This window comes from Helicoverpa armigera, chromosome 20 (genome assembly GCF_030705265.1).
Source record: "Helicoverpa armigera isolate CAAS_96S chromosome 20, ASM3070526v1, whole genome shotgun sequence".
NCBI lineage: Eukaryota > Metazoa > Arthropoda > Insecta > Lepidoptera > Noctuidae > Helicoverpa > Helicoverpa armigera.
Genome location: NC_087139.1, coordinates 4,086,730 through 4,110,679, shown reverse-complemented (window position 1 = coordinate 4,110,679; position 23,950 = coordinate 4,086,730). Strand labels below are relative to the sequence as shown.

Here is a 23,950-nt window from a genome sequence, read left to right as displayed (position 1 = left end):
TTTAACCGTGGCTAGATTAGATTAGTCTTGGTGTTAAGGCATCGACGCACTGGACGCAACTGGCGGCATGTAACGGGATAGTAACCGGATAGCGTGTAATCTCTTCCATCTTTATTCACTCGTCACGCCCGCTGATCCAATTCTGTGGTTTGGAGGAAAAAATATTATTCAGAGTTGCTCAATTGAAACCTAGGCTCAGCCATCGTTATGCAATGAGCTTAGTGTTATTCCGATAGCATTTTGTCATGACAAATTGGACAAATGAGGTTCTAGCTGACTGTTTTCACTCGCTTAGAGCCGGAGTCGTTTAAGGAATAGATTTCTGCAATCGATTTGATGAAAATATTTTGTAACCAGATAAAACAGAGCTCGTGGCTTCGCAATCAATAAATCGGCAACTTGACTTCGTTGTCATTGAAATATTCTCGTGCCTAGGAAAAAACGAGTAGATAACAACTACTACCGGGTGACATAAGAACACCTACTTAAAAATTTGTTTCCGGGTATTCAGTGGACCAATTGAGAGCAACGAGAATCTAGCATACAATATGATTTAATGTATTATATGACGAATGATGATATAATAGAAAAGTGGCGGATTAACTATAAAACCTAATTTGTTAAATTACTCTTAAGAAGCATATATTATCATGTAGGTATGTTCACTTTCTCAAGAACATGGCAAACTATAAAACTACTTACCAAGAAGATACAATTTCCTATTCAACCTTGAATAAAGGTCAGTCGATCGATTGTCATAAAGTTAATTTCACAAGTGCATAATGCAGGGCCTCGTGTACTCGTAATGTATGCGGCGAGGCGGCCCAAGTCGCGCCGGGCTCGTGACGCAAACGCCTCGTCGCCTGCCTCAAGTTACCCAACAGCGGCAATGCGGCGTCGATCACGCTAATCTGCATTCTTATGCTACACTACGATATGCCCTCTGCAATGACTATAATACATATTGCAAACATCGCCATTTAACGCGACAAATTCCGATGTTGACGGATCAACGCCTTCACCATTGTCTTTAGACTGCCAATCTATTGAACATGATGTGCGTGATCACGCGTGTGAACTTATCCGATCATTTTGTAATTTAAATTATTACACTCCAACGCTTATCTCTACCGATTTGTATGTAACCAACTTACTAATCTAAATGGATGTCACGGTTCAAATACGTATTTCCATCAAATCGTTATGCTCGTAAACTCGTCAAGTTATTACAAGTTAATTGAACTCAATCTTACCCAACACCGAGGGAAATTGAATTTAGAGTTTCTCGTAATTGGGAATTAAAAGGTTGCTCCGCGAACGATCTGTGTAAACAAACATTAATTACGGATCACTTGAGCGTTTTCAGCTCTGAAGGGCGCCTTAAAGACGTGAGAATTCTTTAAAATATGTTAATACAACGTAAAGCTTGGTGTTGGTATAAAAATAAAATGATGCTGACGTCCCAGTTGGCTCAAGAAATAAGGCGCATGATTGCCAAACGACAAATAGGACAGCGTTGATGAAATTGTTAAATATTTTGTAAAACAAAAAAAGTTCAAACTAATTTAGACGCGAGCATGAACTAGCTTCTTTGGGTAGTTTTGTGTAGATATTTTTAAAAATATAATATCTGCGCTATTTGAATCCTATTGTTGTTTTCAATATGATGTCCATGTAACCAAAATTTTGAAAGCATTTACGTTCACCACTTCCTCCGGCCTCCATGATGCACTTTAAGAAGCACTTGAGTGGAGGCTCGCGAATGCTTCTCGCCATTGACAATTAGAGCACTACAGTCACTCTTTGGAACGGGTGAGGTAACGCAGCCTTCACACTCCTAGGAAACTGATGCCTGCTGAGGATTTACTCGTTAATCACATTTCAACAAAAAAGCCTTAGTCACGTCCAATTTCCTGAGACTTTTTAGTTACAAAGACATCATGTCTGACTTTTCGGTTTCAACATTATGAAACATCGTCATTGCCAATCGGATCGATAGCTGTAGTCGATCTTAGTACAAACTCGAATAACAATTGTTATCTTTTACTATACGTTGATGATTATTCAAATTGTTGCTCTAGTAAACACGGTTTCTCATTATCAATCGATTTTATCATTAGTACAGCGCTGCGGTTACCTTCGGGAATTCCACTCTCTGAACTCTTTTATCTGTTCAATTGTTTTTTATTTAGTATACTCGTGTGTTCTTGAGTTTTTTATTACACATTTGGTATTTCCGTAGGCGATATTGATATCTTTTATGATTCTTGTAGCGATGAGATACTTAAAGACAAGAGTTATTAACTATATAATTACTTATTTATGTCTATGTATTCTAAAAGAAATATAAATGTTATGTCCCGACTCGTCTTAGTCGAAAATTATGAGCACATTCAGAGCAAAGATGCAGCACTTTTTTAGATCCCTAATCCTGAAGCACATTCTAACTAAGAAATATGAAAGTATTTAACATAAACCTTTCCTTGTCTTCAGATCGGTAGATCATCAGAATCACCGATAGACTTCGTGGTGATGGACACAGTGGCCGGCGACAAGAGTGGAGACACAAAAGTGCTGCAGAGCACAATATCGCGGTTCGCGTGCCGCATCATAGCTGACCGTAACGACGTCAACAACTGCCGCATATACGCAGCAGGCTTTGACTCCTCCAGAAATATATTTTTAGGGGTAAGTGACCTGACCTTTAATGTTAAACGACTAAAATTAAGGATTTTGTCAATGAACTCACTCTGGTGTGTAATTAAGGAGTTATAAGGTCAGAAATGGGGATCCGAATCAACGGCTTTAACTAATCCTTCTTTTGGGGTAAAGGCTCATGGGTGCTGACCCGTAAATTGGTCTTTGAAAGGATATTCATCAATTAATCCCTTCTACAGTTTACGACGAATGTTTCTATGTGCTTTAATTATCTTTTAGCTAGAACAGATTCTATGGTACTGACGTCATCTGTGGGCGGTTATGACGTAGCATCTTCACGTAAATGAACGACTAATGCCAAACGATTTAGTCTTCATTTACTCACAATGAGCCTCCACTTAGATCCAGCGATCTTTTAATGTTGGTCATTCCAGCCAGATTGCTTTTTCGACTAATTTTGTTTGACCAGTTAAATTACTTTAAAGCAACGTTGTTACTATGTTACATTGGCTTCGTTATATAAGTTTCCTAAACTTCACTAACGGAAAAGAAGATTAAGATTAAAAATGATTGATTCCCCCAGCTGATGATTGATATCATAACATTCAAATATTGACTACTCATCTTGTAAATCGATTTAGAGGAAAAGATCAATCAATTATAAATTTAGAGGACAAGGCCTCACTTTTACATCAAAATGGATTTCTCTGGGTTTTTGTGCTAAGTTAGATTTATTAGGTTTTCCTCAAACCGAATTGCCGTCAGCAAAATCTTTATGCTCCGTTAAAAATTCCAGGAAAAAGCAACGAAATGGACAGAGAACCACGAAATAGATGGTCTCACGACAAATGGTGTGTTGATCATGCATCCGCGCGGGGACTTCTGCGGCGGCAGCGCCACCTGTGGTCCGTGGCGCGAGACTTCCGTCGGGGGCGCCGTCTTCTCGCTCAGGGAGAGCCGCTCTGCACAACAAAAGGTAACTTGCGAACCTAAAACTTTCTCAAATGTTCCCCAGTATCCTGCAGTAGATAATACAAACGTACGTAAAAACAGGTGCAAAAAATATCTTGGCAAATGAGGACTGATCATTTTTCAATCTAAAGGCATTAACAATGAATCACGCGGAACTGGCCGGCCGGTACAATATGGTTCCAAGAAAACTTACAATGGACAAATTCTGACCTGTCCAAACAAAAAAAGCAATCAGCTGTCCCGTAAAAAGTTGAACACAAAAAATACAACATCTGCTCAATCGCGTGCCTTTTTATAAGGATACCGACTGGAATGCATCTGGACACTTTTAAAGTAAAGAAACCTTAGAAAAACCCGGACAAATATGGTTCGTAGAATTTCTTAGGAATTTGAAACACGCATGGGAAACACTTGAAATTGAAATATTCCCTCGACGTTTACTTGTCGATTGAGTTGCCGACATTTATTATGCTACATACGCACTGTAGAAGTTATAAATATATTATTGTTTGTTTTTGTAGGGCCTACCCTGTCAAGCGGAGACAAATGTCCTCAGAGACGGAACGATGATAGACTTGTGTGGCGCGACGCTGCTGTGGAGGAGTGCTGAAGGACTTAAAAACTCACCGGTAAGTTGGACACGAAGTTGTTTTTTAGGTACAGTTATCTCCTTTTGCAATGCTAGACAAGTGGTTTTTGGATCACACATAGAAACCAATTACCGAATTAGAATTTATTTGAATTACTTACCCTGCACCAATCTTAGATAGTACTTTTAAACAGTCTTTAAGTTCACTCACAAAAATACTGTCACTGCTACTCTGTCCATTTGTTTGATGGAGTTTCTTAATGAGAGGAGTCATCTATTAACACCTCAAGATTTCTTAAAACTATTGTATACTGTAAATGTTTCGATTGAAACTTATTTAAATAACCTTTTACAAATTCAACAGACAAAACGCGATCTCGAAGCTCTGGTGGACGAGCTGAACGCGGGCCGGCCGCAGTGCCCCGTGGGACTGAACACGCTCGTCATACCGCGCAAGCTGTCCTCGGCCCATCAGGATCTCAACCAGCCCTACGTGTATCTTAACTGTGGACATGTGCAAGGTATGTATCGTAAAAAGTTTTTCCTTCATAGTTCATTACGGATACAGGTGTGATAAAATGAGAGCTTGTAAATACTTATATTGGTTCCGGTCGTATCTAATATTTTATCTATCTACTAAGCAAAACAGCACATAGATATAATATTGGGAACGGTGTTTAGTCTACTAATCGCAAGTGCCTGTTTATAGTGACTGTTATCTTGTAATCGCTGTGGTCAGGGTTGGACGAGTAATTTTCTTAGAAATCTTCTGAAAATGCGTCTTTGATTTTTGGATGCGGTCTACCGCAGGATGGTTTTGGAAACCTATGTTCAACAGTAGACGTCAATTGGCATAGAGTGGACTATGATTGTGGATAAAGATTTTTGAGGCTATATCTATCTACGTGTCATAAAATTGAGAGATAATTAATCTGTTCTAAATATCTATTTACAAACTTAAACACGGATTTTCCTGTATAATTTGAAAGGTTATCACGAATTTATTATTCAATCATGATAAATTTGCACTTATATCAGTTAATTGAATAAATAACTAGGTAATCTCAAATCATGTACCAATTTCTATAAGGCAAATAATGGGGTAAACAGGTACGTGATAAAAGAATAGGTTTTATTTATTAAATGACTTGGGGAAGTATGTTTCTGTGGCATTCCGCTGATAAGCTTATTTGCCATCCCCACGGAACAAATTATTATACATAATTAATAATAGAGCTGCTGGGTTTTTTACGGAATTGGACTTTTAACCGTTTTGGTGTAGTTTAGTCATAAAAATGATGACTAGGATTTTTCACGGTTAGCAACATTGAATATTGGACTTCCCAATTTTAAGTATTAATTAGTTACCTTAACTTATGGTTCAACAATTATTTCATCATTTTAATTATATTCAAAGATCAAAGGTGCAATCATTTAAGATTTTACTAACTCCTATATTCAAAGAATTTACGGCAGGAATGAATTGTACAATTAATGCAATTTACACTGAGTTCTATTTAACTCCCTTAATATGACCATTTGAGCAACAAAATATAATTTATTTAAACCTTATATCTTAACATGTCGCTACTAATAAGTACCAATCATCTCAAATATCACTTATTGTGAACAGCATAAAATAACAAAGTTTATGTCTTCCAGGCGAGCACTCATGGGGAGCAGAAGGCAGCGAGTCGGGGTCCCGGCGCTGCCCGATGTGCCTGACGGCGGGGTCAGTGGTCCGCGTGTGCATGGGCATCGAGCCCGCCTTCTACGTCGACTCCGGACCCCCCACATACGCCTTCAATCCTTGCGGACACATGGCTTCGGAGAGGACCGTCAAGTTAGTATAAGCACAGATTACTTAATAAATTATAAGCTTTACAATTTTAACCGACTTCATATAGGAGGAAGGTCTCCAATCGTCGGAATCTTCTTAAGTACGTTTTGGATAAAAATAAATCACCATCTTCATCTGAGTTTCTTTTCATCAGTATTCCAAGTATTAGTTGGGACACCGATATTATAGAACTGGAACTAGCTTTTTTTTTGTTAATTTTGGTTTATATATTTGATGATATTACTGAACCGAAGAAAGCCACTTTTATTTCCAATGGAAGTTTGATGAAAAAAGGCAATATTATTTCCATCAAAAATCTCACATGGTCAATCCATACAAAATAAAGAATACGATTTGATTTGCAATTAGAAGCATCCTTGACGTGATCGCATAACCTTTTCGATTACTAAACGACAACACACCAACTTAACACAATTTCAAAAATAAAATTGTTCTTTCTTGTCTCCAGATACTGGGCGAGCGTGGACATCCCGCACGGCACGAACGGTTTCCACGCGATCTGCCCCTTCTGCGCCGCGCCGCTGCAGGGCTCGCCCGGCTACGTGCGCCTCATCTTCCAGGATAACCTCGACTGAATCTCCGCACACGCACAGGTAACTACCACCATCTGCCTAGCCTTTTTCTTTACTATGCTGGGGTCAGCTTCCAGACTAACCCAATGAGGCTGAATACCAAGAAAATAATGGTATCCAGAACAATTTCTGACAAAGCTCGTCAAGTTTTGAAGGAAATTAGTTGCGCAGGACATATTTTAGAGTACAACGTATGCGCTGAAACCATGCTCTTCCTATTCCAAATATACTGTGCAGTGTTCTTATTAAATAAATACATCCATCTCTATCAATCAAAAATATAGGACCAGTTTTCGATCGTTTCGTCACAGAGCGGTTCCTAGAGTAATTGTCACCTTTAATTTGGAAGCAACACAGAGGTCCAACAAAGGTAGATAAAAATAATAAGTTAGACAAACATGCACTATGGAAGGACGTTATTGTTCTCATCCATACAATCCAGGATGCAAGTTACTGAATAAACATCGTCATTGAACTTCAAATAAATAATTCATCAAGGCTGAATAAACAAATAAACGGAAGCAGATGTTATCAGTCTAATTGTCAACATTTTCTAACGATATTCAATTAGCTCTAACCAACATGTTTTGTTATACATGTATTTATTTTAATATATTAACTGGATTTACATAATTATTGTAGCTAGAAGCTTATTGCGTATGGTATACCTATTTGAAATATCTTTGGAGGCTGAATAACATGCATGATGCACATTGTACCATCCTTATTTATTACAATGATCAAGAGCCTTATGGCTCATAAATAATAGTAAATAAACAAGAGTATCGACTTCCCTGCCCTAAACTGCAACTGCGTTTTAATCAATCACCTGTCATTCATATCAGTATGAACCTACATCATTTGTATGCAATAAATGCATGCAAAGTAATTAATTGTACGCTGTACATGCATTCTGTAGAATAATACAACATTATCTTTATATATTCCTTCTTATTTACGTTTCTTCTGTGTGCAAAAAAGATACTGTACCATACATATGATTCGAAATAAGAACGCTCGATATTTTTGCAATACCTTAAAAGGCTGTTATAAAATTAAATGTAAATCTAATAATATCTTTATTGGTTGCAGGTCGCCAGCGGCTTACTGACGTGTGCGTACAAGTGCATTAAGGACGTGTTACATGACGGCAGGCGCCAGCCCCGGCCTCGTGACGAGACACTCGCTTGCGCAGCCCCGCGCTCTCACACGCATGGCCAGCCTCCCAGAGAGGCTGACCCATGACAACTAGCGATATCACCCCACATGTGATTACACACACCCTTAGACAATACATTTATTTAAAAATCTTTATTTATAAACTTTCCCCAACATAAACTTATTTATTTCAAAACACTAATTTCGCAATTTCCAATAAAATATTTTGTCATCGAATACTTATTGATAGATAGATTATGAATTGCGATATATTTATTATATTGCCGTTGTATGCAAATGTGTTACGTTCATAAGTCTATGTTTTCGGTGTCTGTATGTTAACTTAAGGTTCATTATAAATTGCGTATAACTATTAATATTTATTTGTTGAACACAACATGTAAGATACTATGGCGGAGAGAAAATTCATGAAATAACAAAAAATATTTAAAAGCTTTGTACATTGCTGTGCTGATTTTATTGCTAGAATTAATTAATAATTGTTGTAATTATGAATGAACTGAATTATTTAATTAATAGATGTTTCGTTTGAAACTTATCTAGAATATAATAATTTTGATTGCACACGCCTCTCAATATTTTTATGAATCCACCTGTGCTTTTTATTCGGTACGACACTATCTGACAGTTTGTGGCGGCCATGTTTGGTGACAAACAAACATTACGCTGAGGCTAACACAACGAGTCGATAGTGTAGTACCAGCCCTATTAATATAAGGTAATCAAATGTAAATATTCAATGTACGTTCATTTCTATACATGGTAGTTAGTAACTTATGTTGGTTTCCGTAGCGTGTGAGCTGTCTAATAGTTAAGTATGAGCCAGCCTTTTACCGGTAGATTCGTATACTACTGCTCTAAGCTTCAAACACTAAGTTGATAATATGTTTAAGATACAAATTATTTTTCAATATGGTCTCATTTCTTATTTGACAATCAACATATTGGGATATATATTATAAAGTATACACATTACATAGAGCATAAGCAGTTATATTTTTTTCGATTTGGTAATCAGTTTAAGCATCAACTATTTTAAGAATATACTGTGGATTGTTATATTAAGAGAAGGTTTGTATTTGAGTGAAATGTTTCTATGTTTAAATGGCTGTTATGTCTAAATATAGAGGTCAACATTGTCTGATGTTGATTGATGTCATATGATATGTGATCGCAGAATGTCGACAAAAAGTGGAAAGATGACTTAAAACTAAGATTATTTAAATTGAATCGGATAGATGAATCGGTTACAATTTCGCAATTGACTACGATTTGTGAGAAAATCAAGGTTTAGCAAGTAACACACTAACTAGCAGTTGTACTATGTTAATGAGCTGTTCTATCCGTCAGATAGACTACACGTAACATAATCGTGTTGCTTTTCAGTGCGTTATTTGCCGTACCACTAGACGTCAGTTCCTATGACATGTAAGATATTGTATGTTGGACATTGTTTCAATCCAAAATACAATGTATCTTACGATAATCGAAAAAAGTCCCAAAGTAATTGCTCGCTCAAATGCGATCTCAACATACAAAATTCTGGCTTCATAAGAAGCAGGTCTAAATTTAAAGTCCATCATACATGAGAGTGTATAAATAATGTAAGTTTGATAGAAGTAGCAAACGTTAGCTTACGGAGTATGAAAATTTAGTTTTTGTACAATTCACTAGTTAGGGGTTACACGTAACATTATTGCCTTTGAGTGATAAATTACAAGACAAAAAACTAATGTGTTATCCAGATGAAATTGTGAACTACATACCGCAAGTGGATTGCACATCGTTGTTTTAGACTTTAATCATAAGATTTTGGTAAAAAATGAATGCTTATTTAAAAGTCGATATAATGTAGTCGTTTAAATCAGCGTAGAGATGTTATCAGCCATGATATGAAGGATGATTTTCAAATAATTTTATTAGTGTGGTTGCATAATCAAAAACCATAAAGCTACTGAAATATTGGACCATACAGTTTAACTTTGTAGCAATGGTAATGTCTGTGTTATATTATAAAGTTGCGTTTCTTGATAAGAATTTGAATTAATTAGCATTACTTTCATTAGGGTGAAGATGTTATCTGGAGAATGTAGTCAGTCACGCTTTTATTTCGACGAATCGTCGCGACGTACTAAAGTTGTGTTTACGAGATAACAGGAAATTCCTCATGTATCTTTGTCATTGCGACTAATGTCTGACCAAAGGTCAAAGCGAAAGTCTTGTAGATATTTGATAATGCAACTATGTACTTTCTACTTATTTACAATTTAAATATAGAAAGTACCTAAAAATGGACTATTAACGTTGAATATCTACAAAGCTTACGTAAACGCCTTTGTTTGTAGTACAATACAGTCTGCGTAACTTTAGTACGAAGCGCACGATAAATACACGTGAAAATTATTAGTGGTCATAAGAACTGAATGCTAGCCTTAATTTTATTTATAATGTGTACCTAAGTACTAGGGCTAACAATAAATCGCTCTTTTAGTTAGAAAATTGACTTGTTGTTTTATTTACGAACCCATATCTTCAAGGGACTAGACATACAAATAGCAATTATAAGAAACTCAACACGTCCACGACGTAAACAATTAACGTTGTTAAACAATTATTATTGATTGTCTGATCACTGCTGTGATTTATAGCCTTATAACTACGCAAAACACTCATAACGTAAATAATTGATAACTCAAATACATACCCACACTTATTTATAATCTCATACATTACATGAGACAAACTATAAAGTCACTGACAAATCGACAATAAAAGAAAAGATTATTGTTCGCACCTATGTATACTAATATACTTAAGAGGAAAAATAAGTGTTTGTACCCACGGGTTGCGGGCGAATCAATTGATACATGAAATAAAATAGTATAAACTTAATCATAAATATATTTACGTTGGAAAATAATCAATCACACACAAATCTACTGCAAGTTCAGTTTAGTAGTGACTAGGATCCGAACATACTGATCGTAAGCAGTAGCGACCGCCAGACCGAGGTGGTCGCGGTTCCACTCCCAGGCGTTGATAGGCTGGGTGCTGACCACCATACGCTGAAGTCGCTTGAGCTTACCTGGTACACCGCTGGAAACTCCTTGACCATCCACGTGGTATCTGTGCTCTGGGTATTCACTGAAAAGTATGAGGAACATAGTAAATAATGTCTGAAATACTATGCAAAGTAAATACGGAACTAAGCCAACCCCAAATAAAATTGGGATAAGGCACAAAGGGGGATGATTATATTGTCATCATCATCATCATCTCAGCCATAGGACGTCCACTGCTGAACATAGGCCCCCCCTTAGATCTCCACAGATACCTGTTGGAGAGTCTAATACCCAAAATTATAATTAGGCTAAATCAAGATGAGGAAATATCTTATTTAGGTAGCTACTCTTAAATAAAATACTTTTCTACCTAAAGATATATGTTTACTTACTATTTCCAAAGAGAGACTTGACCATTGCCAGCACAAGTTATGAAAATGTCACGATTCTGAGGGACATGACGCGCCACCCATATTGTACCACTTTTGCTGGTATTGTCTAGTACCTATGAAAATAAAAAGTTTTTTTATTTATTGTCACACTTATGTACTTTCGTATGTACCACCCAAAGTACTCCCTTATATGCCCCCTACTGCTATGTACCTACTTTCTTATTTTCCTCAATGCAATTCTCTATGTAGGAACTGGGCCCCGATTCTCCTAAGTTAATAATGTCAAAATCGAATAGAAATCGAATCGGAATATGATCGTAATAGCAGTTTTAACCATATCGGGCATTCTGCTACTAATAAAAGACCAATCGTATTCGATTGACATTTGATTGGTGTGCGATTGGTCTGCTATTTTGATGATTTTGGTCTATATGGTAATTTGCTGTACAATCATTTTGCAATCGTAAATCATTTGCAGACAAAATGATTCATTATTGAATGACAGAAAAGGATAAAAACGTTTATTTCAAAGAAAAATAGCGGAATGCCACATACGCTTCAATCGTAATCGAGTCGGGATTGGATCTCAGTCGAGTCGAACGTCAATCGAATGGCGCTTAAGTAAAATTAGGAGATCGGGCCCCTGTATTCCCCCTATTTTCTCTGTTATGTACTCTCTCTATAGGCTCTTTTATATAATCCCCAGATGATTGATAAAGTTATAAAATACTTTTCAGCATCTTTTTCAGTTACTTACTTGAGCAAATCCTTTGGTAGGGTTCTGAGTTCTAACATCAAAAACATGGAACTTTCCCTCTAATGTTGTTGCAACTAATTTATTCATTGGAATGTCCTTGCGATCAAATTCAGTTGAGCATACCTGGAATAATATGTATATTTACTAACCGCATCGAATTTTAAGACCATCACTTCTCATCATCGGGGCCCAGCAGGGCCAAGGCCTGCCGGGGCTGCGGGATTGTTCGAGAGTCACCGCGGCCCTATAGCCTATAAGCCTTCCTCGATAAACGGGCTATCTAACACTGAAATATTTTTTCAAATTGGGCCAGTACTTCCTGAGATTAGCGTGTTCAAACAAACAAACAAACTCTTCAGCTTTATAATATTAGTATATATGTAGATAAGACAATCGATTTTGTAATTTACAATTTTATTTTATTATATCAGGAAAAAATATTAAAGCAACCTTACCCCATTCTTCAAATTGCATTCCCATCTCAGCGACATAGTTCGCAGATCAAACATTTTAAGGTCCCCATTGTCATATCCAGCAACTACAATTCTCTCAGCATCATTGAAAGAGTTGCCAAAGGAAACAGCCCAGCAGTCGCGTTTTGTTTCTCCTTTCATTGGCTGCATGTTAGCTACAGGCTTGCCTCTTTGACGAGGGTCCCAAACCTTTACTGTGCCTGAAATAATATACCTAAGTCTTAGAAAACATAATATACTTTAACTTGAAATTAGACTGTAGGTACAGGCTGTTGACAGAAATTGGTTAAGAAAAACAGCTAATCTCCATTGTAAGAGTATGTATTTTTAAATATTGTTACCGTCTCGACTGCCAGTGACAATTTCAGGGGCACCGCAGTTGTTGATATTGCCTCCCATTCCATCTATAGAGTTGATAATATCTGTATGTTCTTTTGTGATGTACATTTGGCAACTCTTCTCTAAATCCCTGTAAGTAAGAGTAGTAAAATTATGATACTGTTGAAACATTGAGAATTTGGGAAATAGTTGCAGTATTCAAGTAAACTGAACTAAGATACTATGACAATGTAATTCTTGCTAAATAAATGATTTTGCTTCGTTACAGCTTAGAATGGAATCATTATTTATTTCTATCTTACCATATTTCTAAAGTGCCTTTGAAGTCACCAGTTGCTAATCGTCTTTCAATGTCGTTACTAGCCCCAAACGTTCCACATTTAAAAGAGTTTGGCCTTTCTATCTCCTTGATCTTACGGATCTCGCCAGAGTTGATTTCGTAGATTTCTAGCATACCACTTCCTTTCGGCAGAGTACCAATAACAACAAATTTTGCAGAGCAAGGGATCCATTTGCAGTCGAATATGGAATGGTTAATGTTGTGTTCAATATGCGTTATGACTTGGGGAGTATCTAATTCCTCCATGGTAGCTTAATATCTAAACCTTTGTTCTTTCAAAATTCTATTTTACGATAAATCTGATAGAAATCGAATCTTTATAACCTTAAAATGTAAACAACTTATCTGTTGCTATGGCAACTGATGACATGTTTAGTTTTTTCATGAACTAAAGCAGCCAGTCTGCTTCAAGGTATATCCTGCAAGAGAGAATAGATCCTTACCTCCATCATCATCACCATCTTCTTGCCTTTATATCATCTACAAATATATTGGAAATAATAAAACATACTTTTCGAAGACATGAAAATTCAGAATAAATATTTAATATTTAGTGTTTCTTCTCTATGGTATTTTGAGTCTGTGGAAAGAGACAGCTTGTTGATGTCAAGTTCTGTCAATTTCAATTATCTATGGTCAGTCAAATTCCAATGAACTTTAGGAATCGTAACAAAATGAAAGATTTGTTTTTATACTTGTAAATTACGCAAACAAATAGCAGGTTGAATAATTGCGATTGTGTAATAATTATTAAAGAGCAAAATGGGTGACAAGAAATACAAGCAGAGCGTAAGTATCACTGTTAAAGCATACTCCAAAGCTTGCTTACCAATCTGTTAAGATTTGTCTCACGCAAAGGTTTTTTTTACAGAAAGCCGAAATAGCGAAGCAATTTAATCTACCGGAACGGCAGTCTAAAATCACTACGTTGTTAAATCAGGCGGGCCAAGCGTATTGCATATGCCGATCGTCCGACAGTTCCCGTTTTATGATGTAAGATTGATTTTTATGCATTACCTACGCTATTTTGTATGATAAATCAATACATCTTCTGTTTTAAAATACTCTTAAACATGATTAGAGTCTTAAAATTATTTGTAAGCACTACAAAACACTACCTATTTACTCTCTCTACCTATATTCTCATACTCAATGTTTGCACAAATATTTGATCTTATTTGTTCTTTTCAATGGCAGAGCATGCGACGCTTGTGAAGAATGGTACCATGGAGACTGCATTAACATTTCTGAACGAGAAGCAAAGTATATTAAGAACTATTTTTGTGACCGATGTCGGGAAGAAGATCCCACACTTAAAACTAGGTTTAGACCACAGAAGAGAGAGAATGACAGTGATATTGGTATGTATAAAACATATTTTAGATTCTGGACAGTCAGTAACTGCAGAGATATGTATGTACTGGCTATGTAGATATATATTGGCTTGTTCAGCCACAAAAGAAAGTGCTTGCGGCACTAATAACCGCATAGACAAGCACTGCCACAATCATCTGACCAAGATGCTCTGTGGCCAATGATGATGTATGTACTGTAGCGTGCAGCACGCTCAGGCTTCAGGATCCTCGGACATTTCCTTTAAAAAAATCTCCAATATCTTTAAACGTATGTTTGTTATGGCCTGTTGACAGAATTGACATATTCTGTATCAAAACCTATGTAGCGGTACTACAACTTACAACACCGCCATCTAAACATTCGAAGACGCAACTATCATCTACTATCCTGCTTCGCACATGCAGTGTTCGCACGCACTGTGAACACAGACAAATCACCCCGACAACAACTGTCGGGCAGTAGCCCACCGGACAATAACACCTGTCTGGTCGGAGGATCCTCCCTTTAGTGCGAGGTATGATGAGCTTTACTCTCTGCTCTCATACCTCCACACCTAATTTAATATTTTAAAAGAATAACATTAAAATGCTTGTCTGATTCTCATCACCAGCACTTATTAAAACATGGTGACTGAGTTATGTACCTACATTCTCCCCTTATGTTTTAGCTCCCCGAGATGACAGAAAAAAGAAGCGTAAAGAGAAAGACCACTCGGAGAACAAATCCTCAAAGAGACCAAGCACTAAAGATGGCTGTGGAGACTGTCCAGGATGTCTGCAGATGAATGACTGTGGCCAGTAAGTATTAATCATCCATTAATTTCCAGTGGTGTAATGGTATTTCATACATAACTTATCTTTCTATTGATTTGTAAATACAGATTGAATTTTTATATTAGCTCCACTTCAATTTTGACAATGATTATAGAAATCTATGACCATGATTCGCATTTGGTTACTAATATCTGATGACGCTAGTCTCTCATACGCAAACTCTCTCAGAATATCAACACAACAAATTGATGTGCTTTCGTTACTGAAGGAAAGAACAAACTGATTTTAATATGGTCTTAATATTAGATATTCAATCTTTATGTATAAAAAATGTCATGTCTCCTATAGGTCCTAACCAACTTAATCAAAACAGCCACTGCATATTTAATTCCATTATCTCACTTGCCCAGCGATTAACATAAATATTTAGATAAAACTCATAATATTATGGAGTACAATACTTTTGTTCTGTGTGTTGAAGAAATACTTCCCTTTCAGTTGTGAAGCCTGTGAGGATATGTACAAGTATGGTAGCAGCAATAAATTGAAGCTCAAATGTAAAATGAGGTTGTGTATCAAGAATAAGAAGACTTCCAGACAATCAAGGTAAATATGAAAATTACTCAATTGGTCCCGGATGTCATTGAACATCCTTGGCAGTGGTCACAGGTAGTCAGAAGCCAGTCTAACCGAGGGGTATTGGGTTGCCCAGGTAATTGGGTTGGGGGGGTCAGATAGGGCAGTAGCTCCTTGTAAAGCACTGGTACTCAGCTACATCCGGTTAGACTGGAAGCCAGCCCCAACATGTTTGGGAAAAAGGCTCAGAGAATGATGATGACTTAAAATTACACTTGGTGGAGTATACTTTCACATGGTTAAGAACAATATATTGTTTTGTACTTAGATTTATTTGCTCAAAGTATAATATTCGTTTTAACATTTGATATAAATAAATTACAGTTCTCTTTTGATAATTAGAATGTAGGCTTGTTATCTGAGGACGCGATAGTCTCCCAGCACAACTATAGTATTATTTCATAATGAAGCTATTTGAGACGAACTCGTTCCCCCATATTTCCTTCTTCGGATGGGGATCTTCTTTTTCAAATGGAGAGCCTGTTCTAATTTGACTATGAACCTTCCAGCAGTAGCAACAGAATAAAGAAGAAACACCACGAGCGGGAACAGCACGAGCCGGAAGAGTCTCTCGCGCACTTGCAGACGTCAGAGGCGCGGCAGTGCTACGGGCCGCAGTGTACGCGAGCCGCGCAGTTCGGCTCCAAGTACTGCTCTGCGCAGTGCGGCATGCGACTCGCTACTGCTAGGATATACCAGGTATGTGTAGAGAACTACACTAGAATATACATAAATGCCGTAACATTTTTAGTTCACCTGCAGATGATAAATGATAAGTATTAAGGTGATATCCGCAAAATTACAACTTTTGCGCGCAAACATAAACTGGCAGTGTATCCGTGTGGAAGCATAAATTATTTCAGTGGAATCTGGTCATTAGAAGCTCTCAACGGCACTGCACTGCTAGAATCCATATCATAGGAATCTGTGATGGACTGAATGGACTGATGCCTTGGATACCATTCTTGAACACGTCGTAAATTGTAACGTCCTTTTCTAACGTGAAAAGGGGCACAAATAAGTGTTTGGCGATATGATGACACACAAAAATGTACTTTTTTTTTCTTCCCAGGTCCTCCCCCAACGCATACAAGAGTGGTCTCTCTCCTCCTGTGTAGCTGAGCAGAAGAACCGCAAAGCGTTAGAGGTAGTGCGCGGTGGACTGGCGCGAGCTCAAGCGGCGCTGCGAGCGTTAGACACACAGCACTCGGAGCTCGACGCTATAGTGGCGAGGGCGAAGAATGCTACCATTGTGCATACTGATGATAAGGTAACCAATAGTTTAAAAGTTGGGTTTAAATAAAATCAATTAATAGTGAATATTTGAAAAGTTTAAAGCTACCGTTTGTTGAGGTTGACCTAAACTACGTTCAGCAGTGGACGGTAATAGATTGATATGATTTTGGTGACTATTCGAAAAGTATTACCCACCTTTAGCATTAAGTACAAAAAGTTTAAAAGTACCCAACTGGTTATGATAATAAAAATTCAGCGATTCAATCCTCCTGCATTGTCAAATTATATTCGAGTCCAAATTAGGTCACCACCTTAAATTTATTAGACAAAATTGATACTTATCGCACACTAGTCTAATCCCAAAAATTAGTTTTACATGTTACTAGTACAGTGCTATTACTATTCTTACTAGTTTTACTATATTTTTTTTAAATACTCAATTTAAGTTCTTTTTAAATTCCCCCAGGACGCCGACGACGAAACCTCAATGTACTGCATCACATGCGGTCACGAGATTCACTCGCGCACCGCCGTCAAACACATGGAGAAGTGCTTCGTGAAGTACGAAGCGCAGGCTTCGTTCGGGTCTCGGCATCGAACCCGCATCGATGGGCAGAGCATGTTCTGTGACTACTACAATCCTATTAACGCGACCTATTGTAAGAGGTTGAGGGTGAGTTGAGATTTTTAATCATATAATTTTTGTACTGTAGATAGGTAGAATTGATGGGAGGAGGGATGATACGCAGGCAACGAAATGTGGATGGATTGCCTGAAAAATGACATGAATAAGAAGGGAGTGAGTGTCAGTATGACAAGTGACATGGAAGAATGGAAGTGGAAGACAAATGAAGGAAGGTAGAATTTAAGGGTACATAAGCCCGGACAAACAGGGAGTACAGAGACTACATAGGGATTACATAAGGGAAATGCATAATCTGTACTAATATTATAAAGAGAAAAACTTTGTTTGGTTGTAATGAATAGGCTCAAAAACTACTGGACCGTTTTTAAAAATTATTTCACCACTCGAAAGGTACATTATCCACGAGTAACATAGGCTATATTTTATCCCGGTACGGGCAGTAGTTACCACGGGACGCGGGTAAAACCGTGGGAAAACGGCTAGTAATTCATATAGGGACTACGTATTATGTATGTAATGTACTTAGATAAGTGTAAGGTAAGAGAGGTTTCATATTATTCAAAGAATGTTTTTGTATAAAAGTTCCTTCACAAAACAACTGCTAGGAAAACGAACTAACTCAAAAAACTCCACACAAATTCTGATACCCCATTTCCATCACCAGGTAATGTGTCCTGAGCACTTCAAAGACCCCAAAGTTGGGGACAACGACGTGTGCGGGTGTCCCCTTGTCCGCAACGTGTTCAAGCCCACGGGGGAGTTCTGCCGAGCTCCCAAGAAGTCCTGTCTCAAGCACTACCAGTGGGAGAAGTTGAGAAGAGCAGAGATTGACATGGAGAGAGTCCGCCAGTGGCTGAAGCTGGATGAACTGGTTGAGCAGGAGAGGAGTATCAGGCTGGCTATGGCTTCGAGGTATGCATAAGTTAAAAAAAAAAATAGGGATAAAATATAGTCAAATGATATTTAAAAAATTACAACATTAAATGTCTTTTTAGAGCCCATAAAATTCCTTTTTTTGAGTTACTTAACGATAAAAATAATATAAAAAACATGAAGCCGGTTCACAATATCATACAAATATTTCCCTTTTCCATTTTTTTTTTCATATTCTGAAAAAACAACTGCTTTTAAAAATTGTTTATAAATTATTTTATCCATCCTTCAATAAACATAGATAATAATTTATCAATTTTTATTTTCTCCAGGGCCGGAGTGCTAGGCCTAATGCTACACTCAACATACAACCACGAGGTAATGGAGCGCATCACCACCAAGGCGACGGAGAACGGCAAAGTGAAGGAGAGCTCCTGACACGCGAGGGAAGCGGCCTCCGAGCACTCGCGAGACTCGCACACTAGGGAATAGCTGTACAGTTATCATTAAGATTATAGGAATAATATACGCATTTGATTAAAGAATTTGGTTTTATTTTTCTGAATTACTCCCCTATTTGCTTCCTTAAGTACTCCCCCTAAGTCCAACCCCCAAGTCCCCTAAGTTATGTACAACCCCTAAATACTCCCTTATTTACACACCTCTATACTCCTATGTACTCCTCCTTCGTACTCCTCCTTCGTACTCCTCCTTCGTGCTCCTCCTTCGTACTCCTCCTATATACCCCCTACTCCTTTCTCCAGGGCCAGAGTGTTAGGCCTTATGTTACACTCAACATACAACCACGAGGTAATGGAACGCATCACCACCAAAGCGACGGAGAACGGCAAAGTGAAGGAGAGCTCCTGACACGCGAGGGACGCGGCCTCCGAGCACTCGCGAGACTCGCACACTAGGGAATAGCTGTACAGTTATCATTAAGATTATAGGAGTAATATACGCATTTGATTAAATACTTTGGTTTTATTTTTATATTACTTCCGTATGTAATCTCGCGATATATTTCCTTATATACTTTCCCTAATATAAAACGTGGTCTTATAATAGGTGTACCCGCTTTAGTCCACTTGGAAATTTTTGTCTGATGAAAAGGTAATGTTTTAACAGATACCAAAATTGTGTATAAACTCAGTGAGTACCTACTTAGATATTCTTTGTTTTCCTTAACTCTGATTTTTACTAGAGTCAAATTAGATAGTATCAGATTATAGTATAGTATCATAATAAATCTATGAATAAATATTTAATCGACTTACTTGTGGAAAAAACAAACTCCTTCCGGCAGACTCTTCGGTTAAAAAATCTTCAGTTTTGAAGCATATGTAGTGATTGCGATCTTCCTCAGTTTCACACGTAGTACCTAACTATTCAGTAATCTGTGGTTTCACTCTATAAAACCATGACCAGTTTAATCTGATTTTTGAAAGTTGTGGTGTACTACTATACTGCTATATAGGTAGGTACCTACTACCAAACGTAAGAAGTGGCAAATAATAAAAATAAGCACACGTGTGTCTAAGTAGGCAGTTCAGATCTTGCATCAGGGCATTCGACCGACTGTTGACTGTTGAGACCGAACTCGGCCTAGAAAACGATACCTATTCAAAAAAATGCCATTTTACAATGTTCAAATACACAATACACATGTACGAATCCAACTTGTCATAATGCACCTGCACCCAGTAAAACTAATTCGAAGCGCATCGGCTAATCTGTTATTGATCAATGATCATATCGCATTAGCAGGATAGGCGTGACCCAGGGACAGATGGCAGATTGGCTTCGCGCATTGTCCATTGTCCAATGTCGCCGAAATTGACGATATTTGTCAGCTTTGACGCGAAATTGGTGCAGATAGGGTAAATCCTTATTCATGCTTTCATTGAGGGGTTACGAAGCTTATTGACATGTTAATGCTGTATTTTCCAATTGACGGCAAACTATGGTGACGCTTTATTCGCAATTTGGATATTCGCGAAATATCATCACCATTAGAGCACTAGATTTAGTAGGACCTAACTACATTTGCCTGTTCCTTATGAATGAAGTAAGAAATGAATCTTATTTTAGAAGCCCTGAAAAACTAGGGTACAAATGCTGATTGCAGTTCCTTATACCAAACAGTAGGTTCTACAATATGAGGGCTCAGGGCCCTAACTGTTACTGTCAGGTACTGTTACAGCCTTTTTATCGTCCCACTGCTGGGCACAGGCCTCCTCTCACAGGGAGAAGGATTGAGCATTGAGCAATCACCACGCTTGCTCAATGCGGGTTGGTGATTTCAGACTACATATATAGTCCAGGTTTCCTCAAGATGTTTTCCTTTTTATCAGCCATTGGTGTCCCAGATATAGGAACTTAGAAAGTACATACAAACTTAGAAAAGTTGCATTGGTACTTGCCTGACATGGAATCGAACCCACACCCACATACCTACTCGAGAGGTTTTACTCACTAGGCCACCACGACCAGGGCCCTAAGGGAATACCAATTTACCTGCTAAGTATATTGCAATATCGTACAAGCATAGGATATTCCGCCATTCCATGAAACTCTCATTTTAGAAATCGACATATAGCAAAACTGCTTTGTGCACTGTGCAAAACTAAATTTAACTGATCTTTCTTGCCCGTAATTTGCCAGGACCTATGCGGCCAGATTACAACGTAGCTTACTTTACTTTTATTAGGTAGGTACTTATAGGTTAAAAAGGCGGAACCACCTTATATGTAAGTAGGTAAGTACAACGTCATCAGTTACCTATATATACCTAGGTAGGTATATCGATAGGTAATCAAGAATTTGAATTCAACTTAGAACCAATTTTAAGGTTTACGTACCACCTTTATGACTGATTCACGGACTTTACCATTTAAAACAAGCACTTTCTCGTCCTTATAGTTTAATACCAAAATCAGTCCCGACAAGGGCTTTTTTAATTCGTGTCAAATTATGAGATTTAGCAAAACATGTCAGCGTATTACACGCTTCAATTACTTAGTGTAGGGGAGGATATTGAAGTCAGGGGCGTTAGAGCGACCGCACGTGTCGCCGGGGGACAAAATATGTTTTGATATGATAACTAGCTTCACATTGTGCACTAATTGTTAAGGGGACTTTGTTACGCAAGTGTTCTATTTCGTGGTTTGTGTTTTTGAATAGTTCAATTGAAATTAAGTGATTTAAAGACACAAACCACATTAGATGTTTAGAACTGTACTAGCTTACTGGGCTACAAGGCTTCAAAAGAGACTTATTGAGCGCTATTTGTGGGTAGACATGGAAAGAAATCAAAGAGTACTAGGTACCTTCCTTCTAATATCTGCAGGTAGCAGGTGATGATTCACGAAAATAAGTTAAAATCCCGATTCATACAGAACACCAGAACATAGTGTTTTTCTCATTTTATCTACTCCACCTACTATTTTAAGCGGACAACGTCTTAATTTCGAATAATATTGGTATAATGGAGTCCCGCTGAGATTTTAATATCATAAACAAAAAAATACGTAAAGTAAAATCAACTATAATTTCATTCTAATCGGCACACGAGCGTACAATCGCCTTTTCTACGCAAGTGCTCAAATATGTTTTTAATAAGTCGGAACCGTAGATAATGTACAGCATTTGGACACACTTTCATACAAAATAGGGTCGCGAAGACCGGGGTGACTTCGCGAAGGGCAATGAAGTTCGATCGAGTCACGATCTCCTTTTGCGACGAGATGCATTCATGAAAATGCGATACGATGACAATCCGAACAGGGAAGGACTTAAAGGCGAGAAGGTTGTTGGCATCAAACATCCACCTGATATTCCTATTTCTGAAAATTCCGATTTTTTCGTGACCAAGAGCGGGTACGTGAAGGAGTATACAGGGGTAGAATACAGCGTTAATATACAAACAATCCTTGTGCATGGCAAAAGTCGTGGTGGCTTAGTGGGTAAAGGACCAACCTCTCAAGTATGAGGGCGCGGGTTCGATCCCAGGTCAGGCAAGTACCAATGCAACTTTTCTAAGTTTGTATGTACTCTCTAAGTATATCTTAGACACCATTGGCTGTGTTTCGGATGGCACGTTAAACTGTAGGTCCCGGCTGTCATTGAACATCCTTGGCAGTCATTACGGGTAGTCAGAAGCCAGTAAGTCTGACACCGGTCTAACCAAGGGGTATCGGGTTGCCCGGGTAACTGGGTTGAGGAGGTCAGATAGGCAGTCGCTTCTTGTAAAGCACTGGTACACGTCAGCTAAATCCGGTTAGACTGGAAGCCGACCCCAACATGATTGGGAAAAAGGTTCGGAAGATGTTCGGACCACTGAGCATCCAAAATTTTAAGATGTCATCGACGAGGTAAGAGGACTGTTTAGGGGTAGTAACTACATAAGGTTGGATGTGGTGTCCATCACATATAGTTTTCGAGGTATATAGCAATAATGTTTTCAATAACTACCTTCACTTTAGGCGTATAAGAAGCAGTTGAAGTTTTCGATGCCATTATAATTCGTTATCGGTTTTTTTTTGTGTTTCGTGGTATGCTACTTGGTCTAATGGAAGCAAGACACCAATGGTATAGTATTTGCCGTACCAGCTTTATGGCCTGAACCTAGTAATCAGTAACTAACAGTGAAAAAATGAGACGTGATGGAAAGAAAAAATATACCTACATAGTCTTAATATACAATAAGTATAAAAAAGGAAAACATCACATTTCAAAGCGGGTACTTAATTGTTTAACATTTGCAACACAGTGAATCAAAACACTAGAGATTTAGACTCTCGCAAAGAAAAGTCAAACAAAATGAAGATTTTGTTTGTTTTTTGAGATGTTTGAATTTGAAATTAACTGAAAATCAACTTCCTACTACGGTTTAACTGTAATTAAAATGGTCACTCCAACTACATGGACCATACCTACAAGTCAAGATAATAACGACAAAATATACTTTAATGCTTTTACACAATTTTACAATGAAATTCAGGAGCCGAGGTCGATACACAACGCCTCTTGCGCCTGCTGCGACCAATCACAGCTCACCACCCTCAACTCTCCCTTGCTTCAACCAATCAGCTTCGAGAAAACTGACGTTGCTAAAGTTAAGGGTGAAATTGAGACACCGCCAAGGGGATTTCAACCCTGTGACTAAAATTTAAGGTGTATTTTTGTTTGGACAGTAAAATTAATAAAACTGCAATGCTCTGGTATAGCGTGAAGA

At 37.9% G+C, this 23,950-nt stretch overlaps 3 protein-coding genes across 6 annotated transcripts in view; 2 read left to right on the top strand and 1 right to left on the bottom strand.

Annotated features, from left to right (window-relative positions):
* LOC110380426 (protein pellino) overlaps positions 1-10,334 on the top strand; it is a 45,717-nt gene extending 35,383 nt beyond the window's left edge. For all 3 annotated transcript variants that reach the window (XM_021340398.3, XM_021340399.3, XM_064039645.1), the window contains exons 4-10: positions 2,494-2,688; positions 3,455-3,634; positions 4,152-4,259; positions 4,584-4,740; positions 5,882-6,062; positions 6,529-6,673; positions 7,745-10,334. In XM_021340398.3, coding sequence (XP_021196073.3) covers positions 2,494-2,688; positions 3,455-3,634; positions 4,152-4,259; positions 4,584-4,740; positions 5,882-6,062; positions 6,529-6,655 — 948 coding nt within the window. In that variant the 3' untranslated portion in view covers positions 6,656-6,673; positions 7,745-10,334. The remainder of the gene's footprint in view (positions 1-2,493; positions 2,689-3,454; positions 3,635-4,151; positions 4,260-4,583; positions 4,741-5,881; positions 6,063-6,528; positions 6,674-7,744) is intronic.
* A 382-nt stretch (positions 10,335-10,716) lies between these two features.
* Positions 10,717-13,552, bottom strand: LOC110381250 (dynein axonemal assembly factor 10). Its single transcript, XM_049848448.2, has 6 exons — positions 13,157-13,552; positions 12,857-12,984; positions 12,498-12,715; positions 12,043-12,165; positions 11,286-11,398; positions 10,717-10,975 (listed from the first exon to the last, which is right to left on the bottom strand). Exons 1-6 carry the CDS (start codon positions 13,438-13,440, stop codon positions 10,768-10,770), a joined length of 1,074 nt encoding a protein of 357 aa, XP_049704405.1. The 5' UTR covers positions 13,441-13,552; the 3' UTR covers positions 10,717-10,767.
* A 266-nt stretch (positions 13,553-13,818) lies between these two features.
* Positions 13,819-19,253, top strand: LOC110381249 (CXXC-type zinc finger protein 1). 2 transcript variants are annotated; one of them, XM_049848446.2, is made up of 10 exons: positions 13,819-13,983; positions 14,066-14,187; positions 14,392-14,555; positions 15,218-15,347; positions 15,822-15,929; positions 16,472-16,658; positions 17,032-17,229; positions 17,662-17,868; positions 18,506-18,753; positions 19,047-19,253. In XM_049848446.2, the coding sequence occupies exons 1-10, from the start codon at positions 13,957-13,959 to the stop codon at positions 19,150-19,152; spliced, it is 1,497 nt and encodes a 498-aa protein (XP_049704403.1). In that variant the 5' UTR covers positions 13,819-13,956; the 3' UTR covers positions 19,153-19,253. The 2 variants fall into 2 exon arrangements, with proteins under 2 accessions (XP_049704403.1, XP_049704402.1); XM_049848445.2 differs by having other exon boundaries at positions 13,820-13,983; positions 16,469-16,658.
* The last annotated feature ends 4,697 nt before the right edge of the window (positions 19,254-23,950 follow it).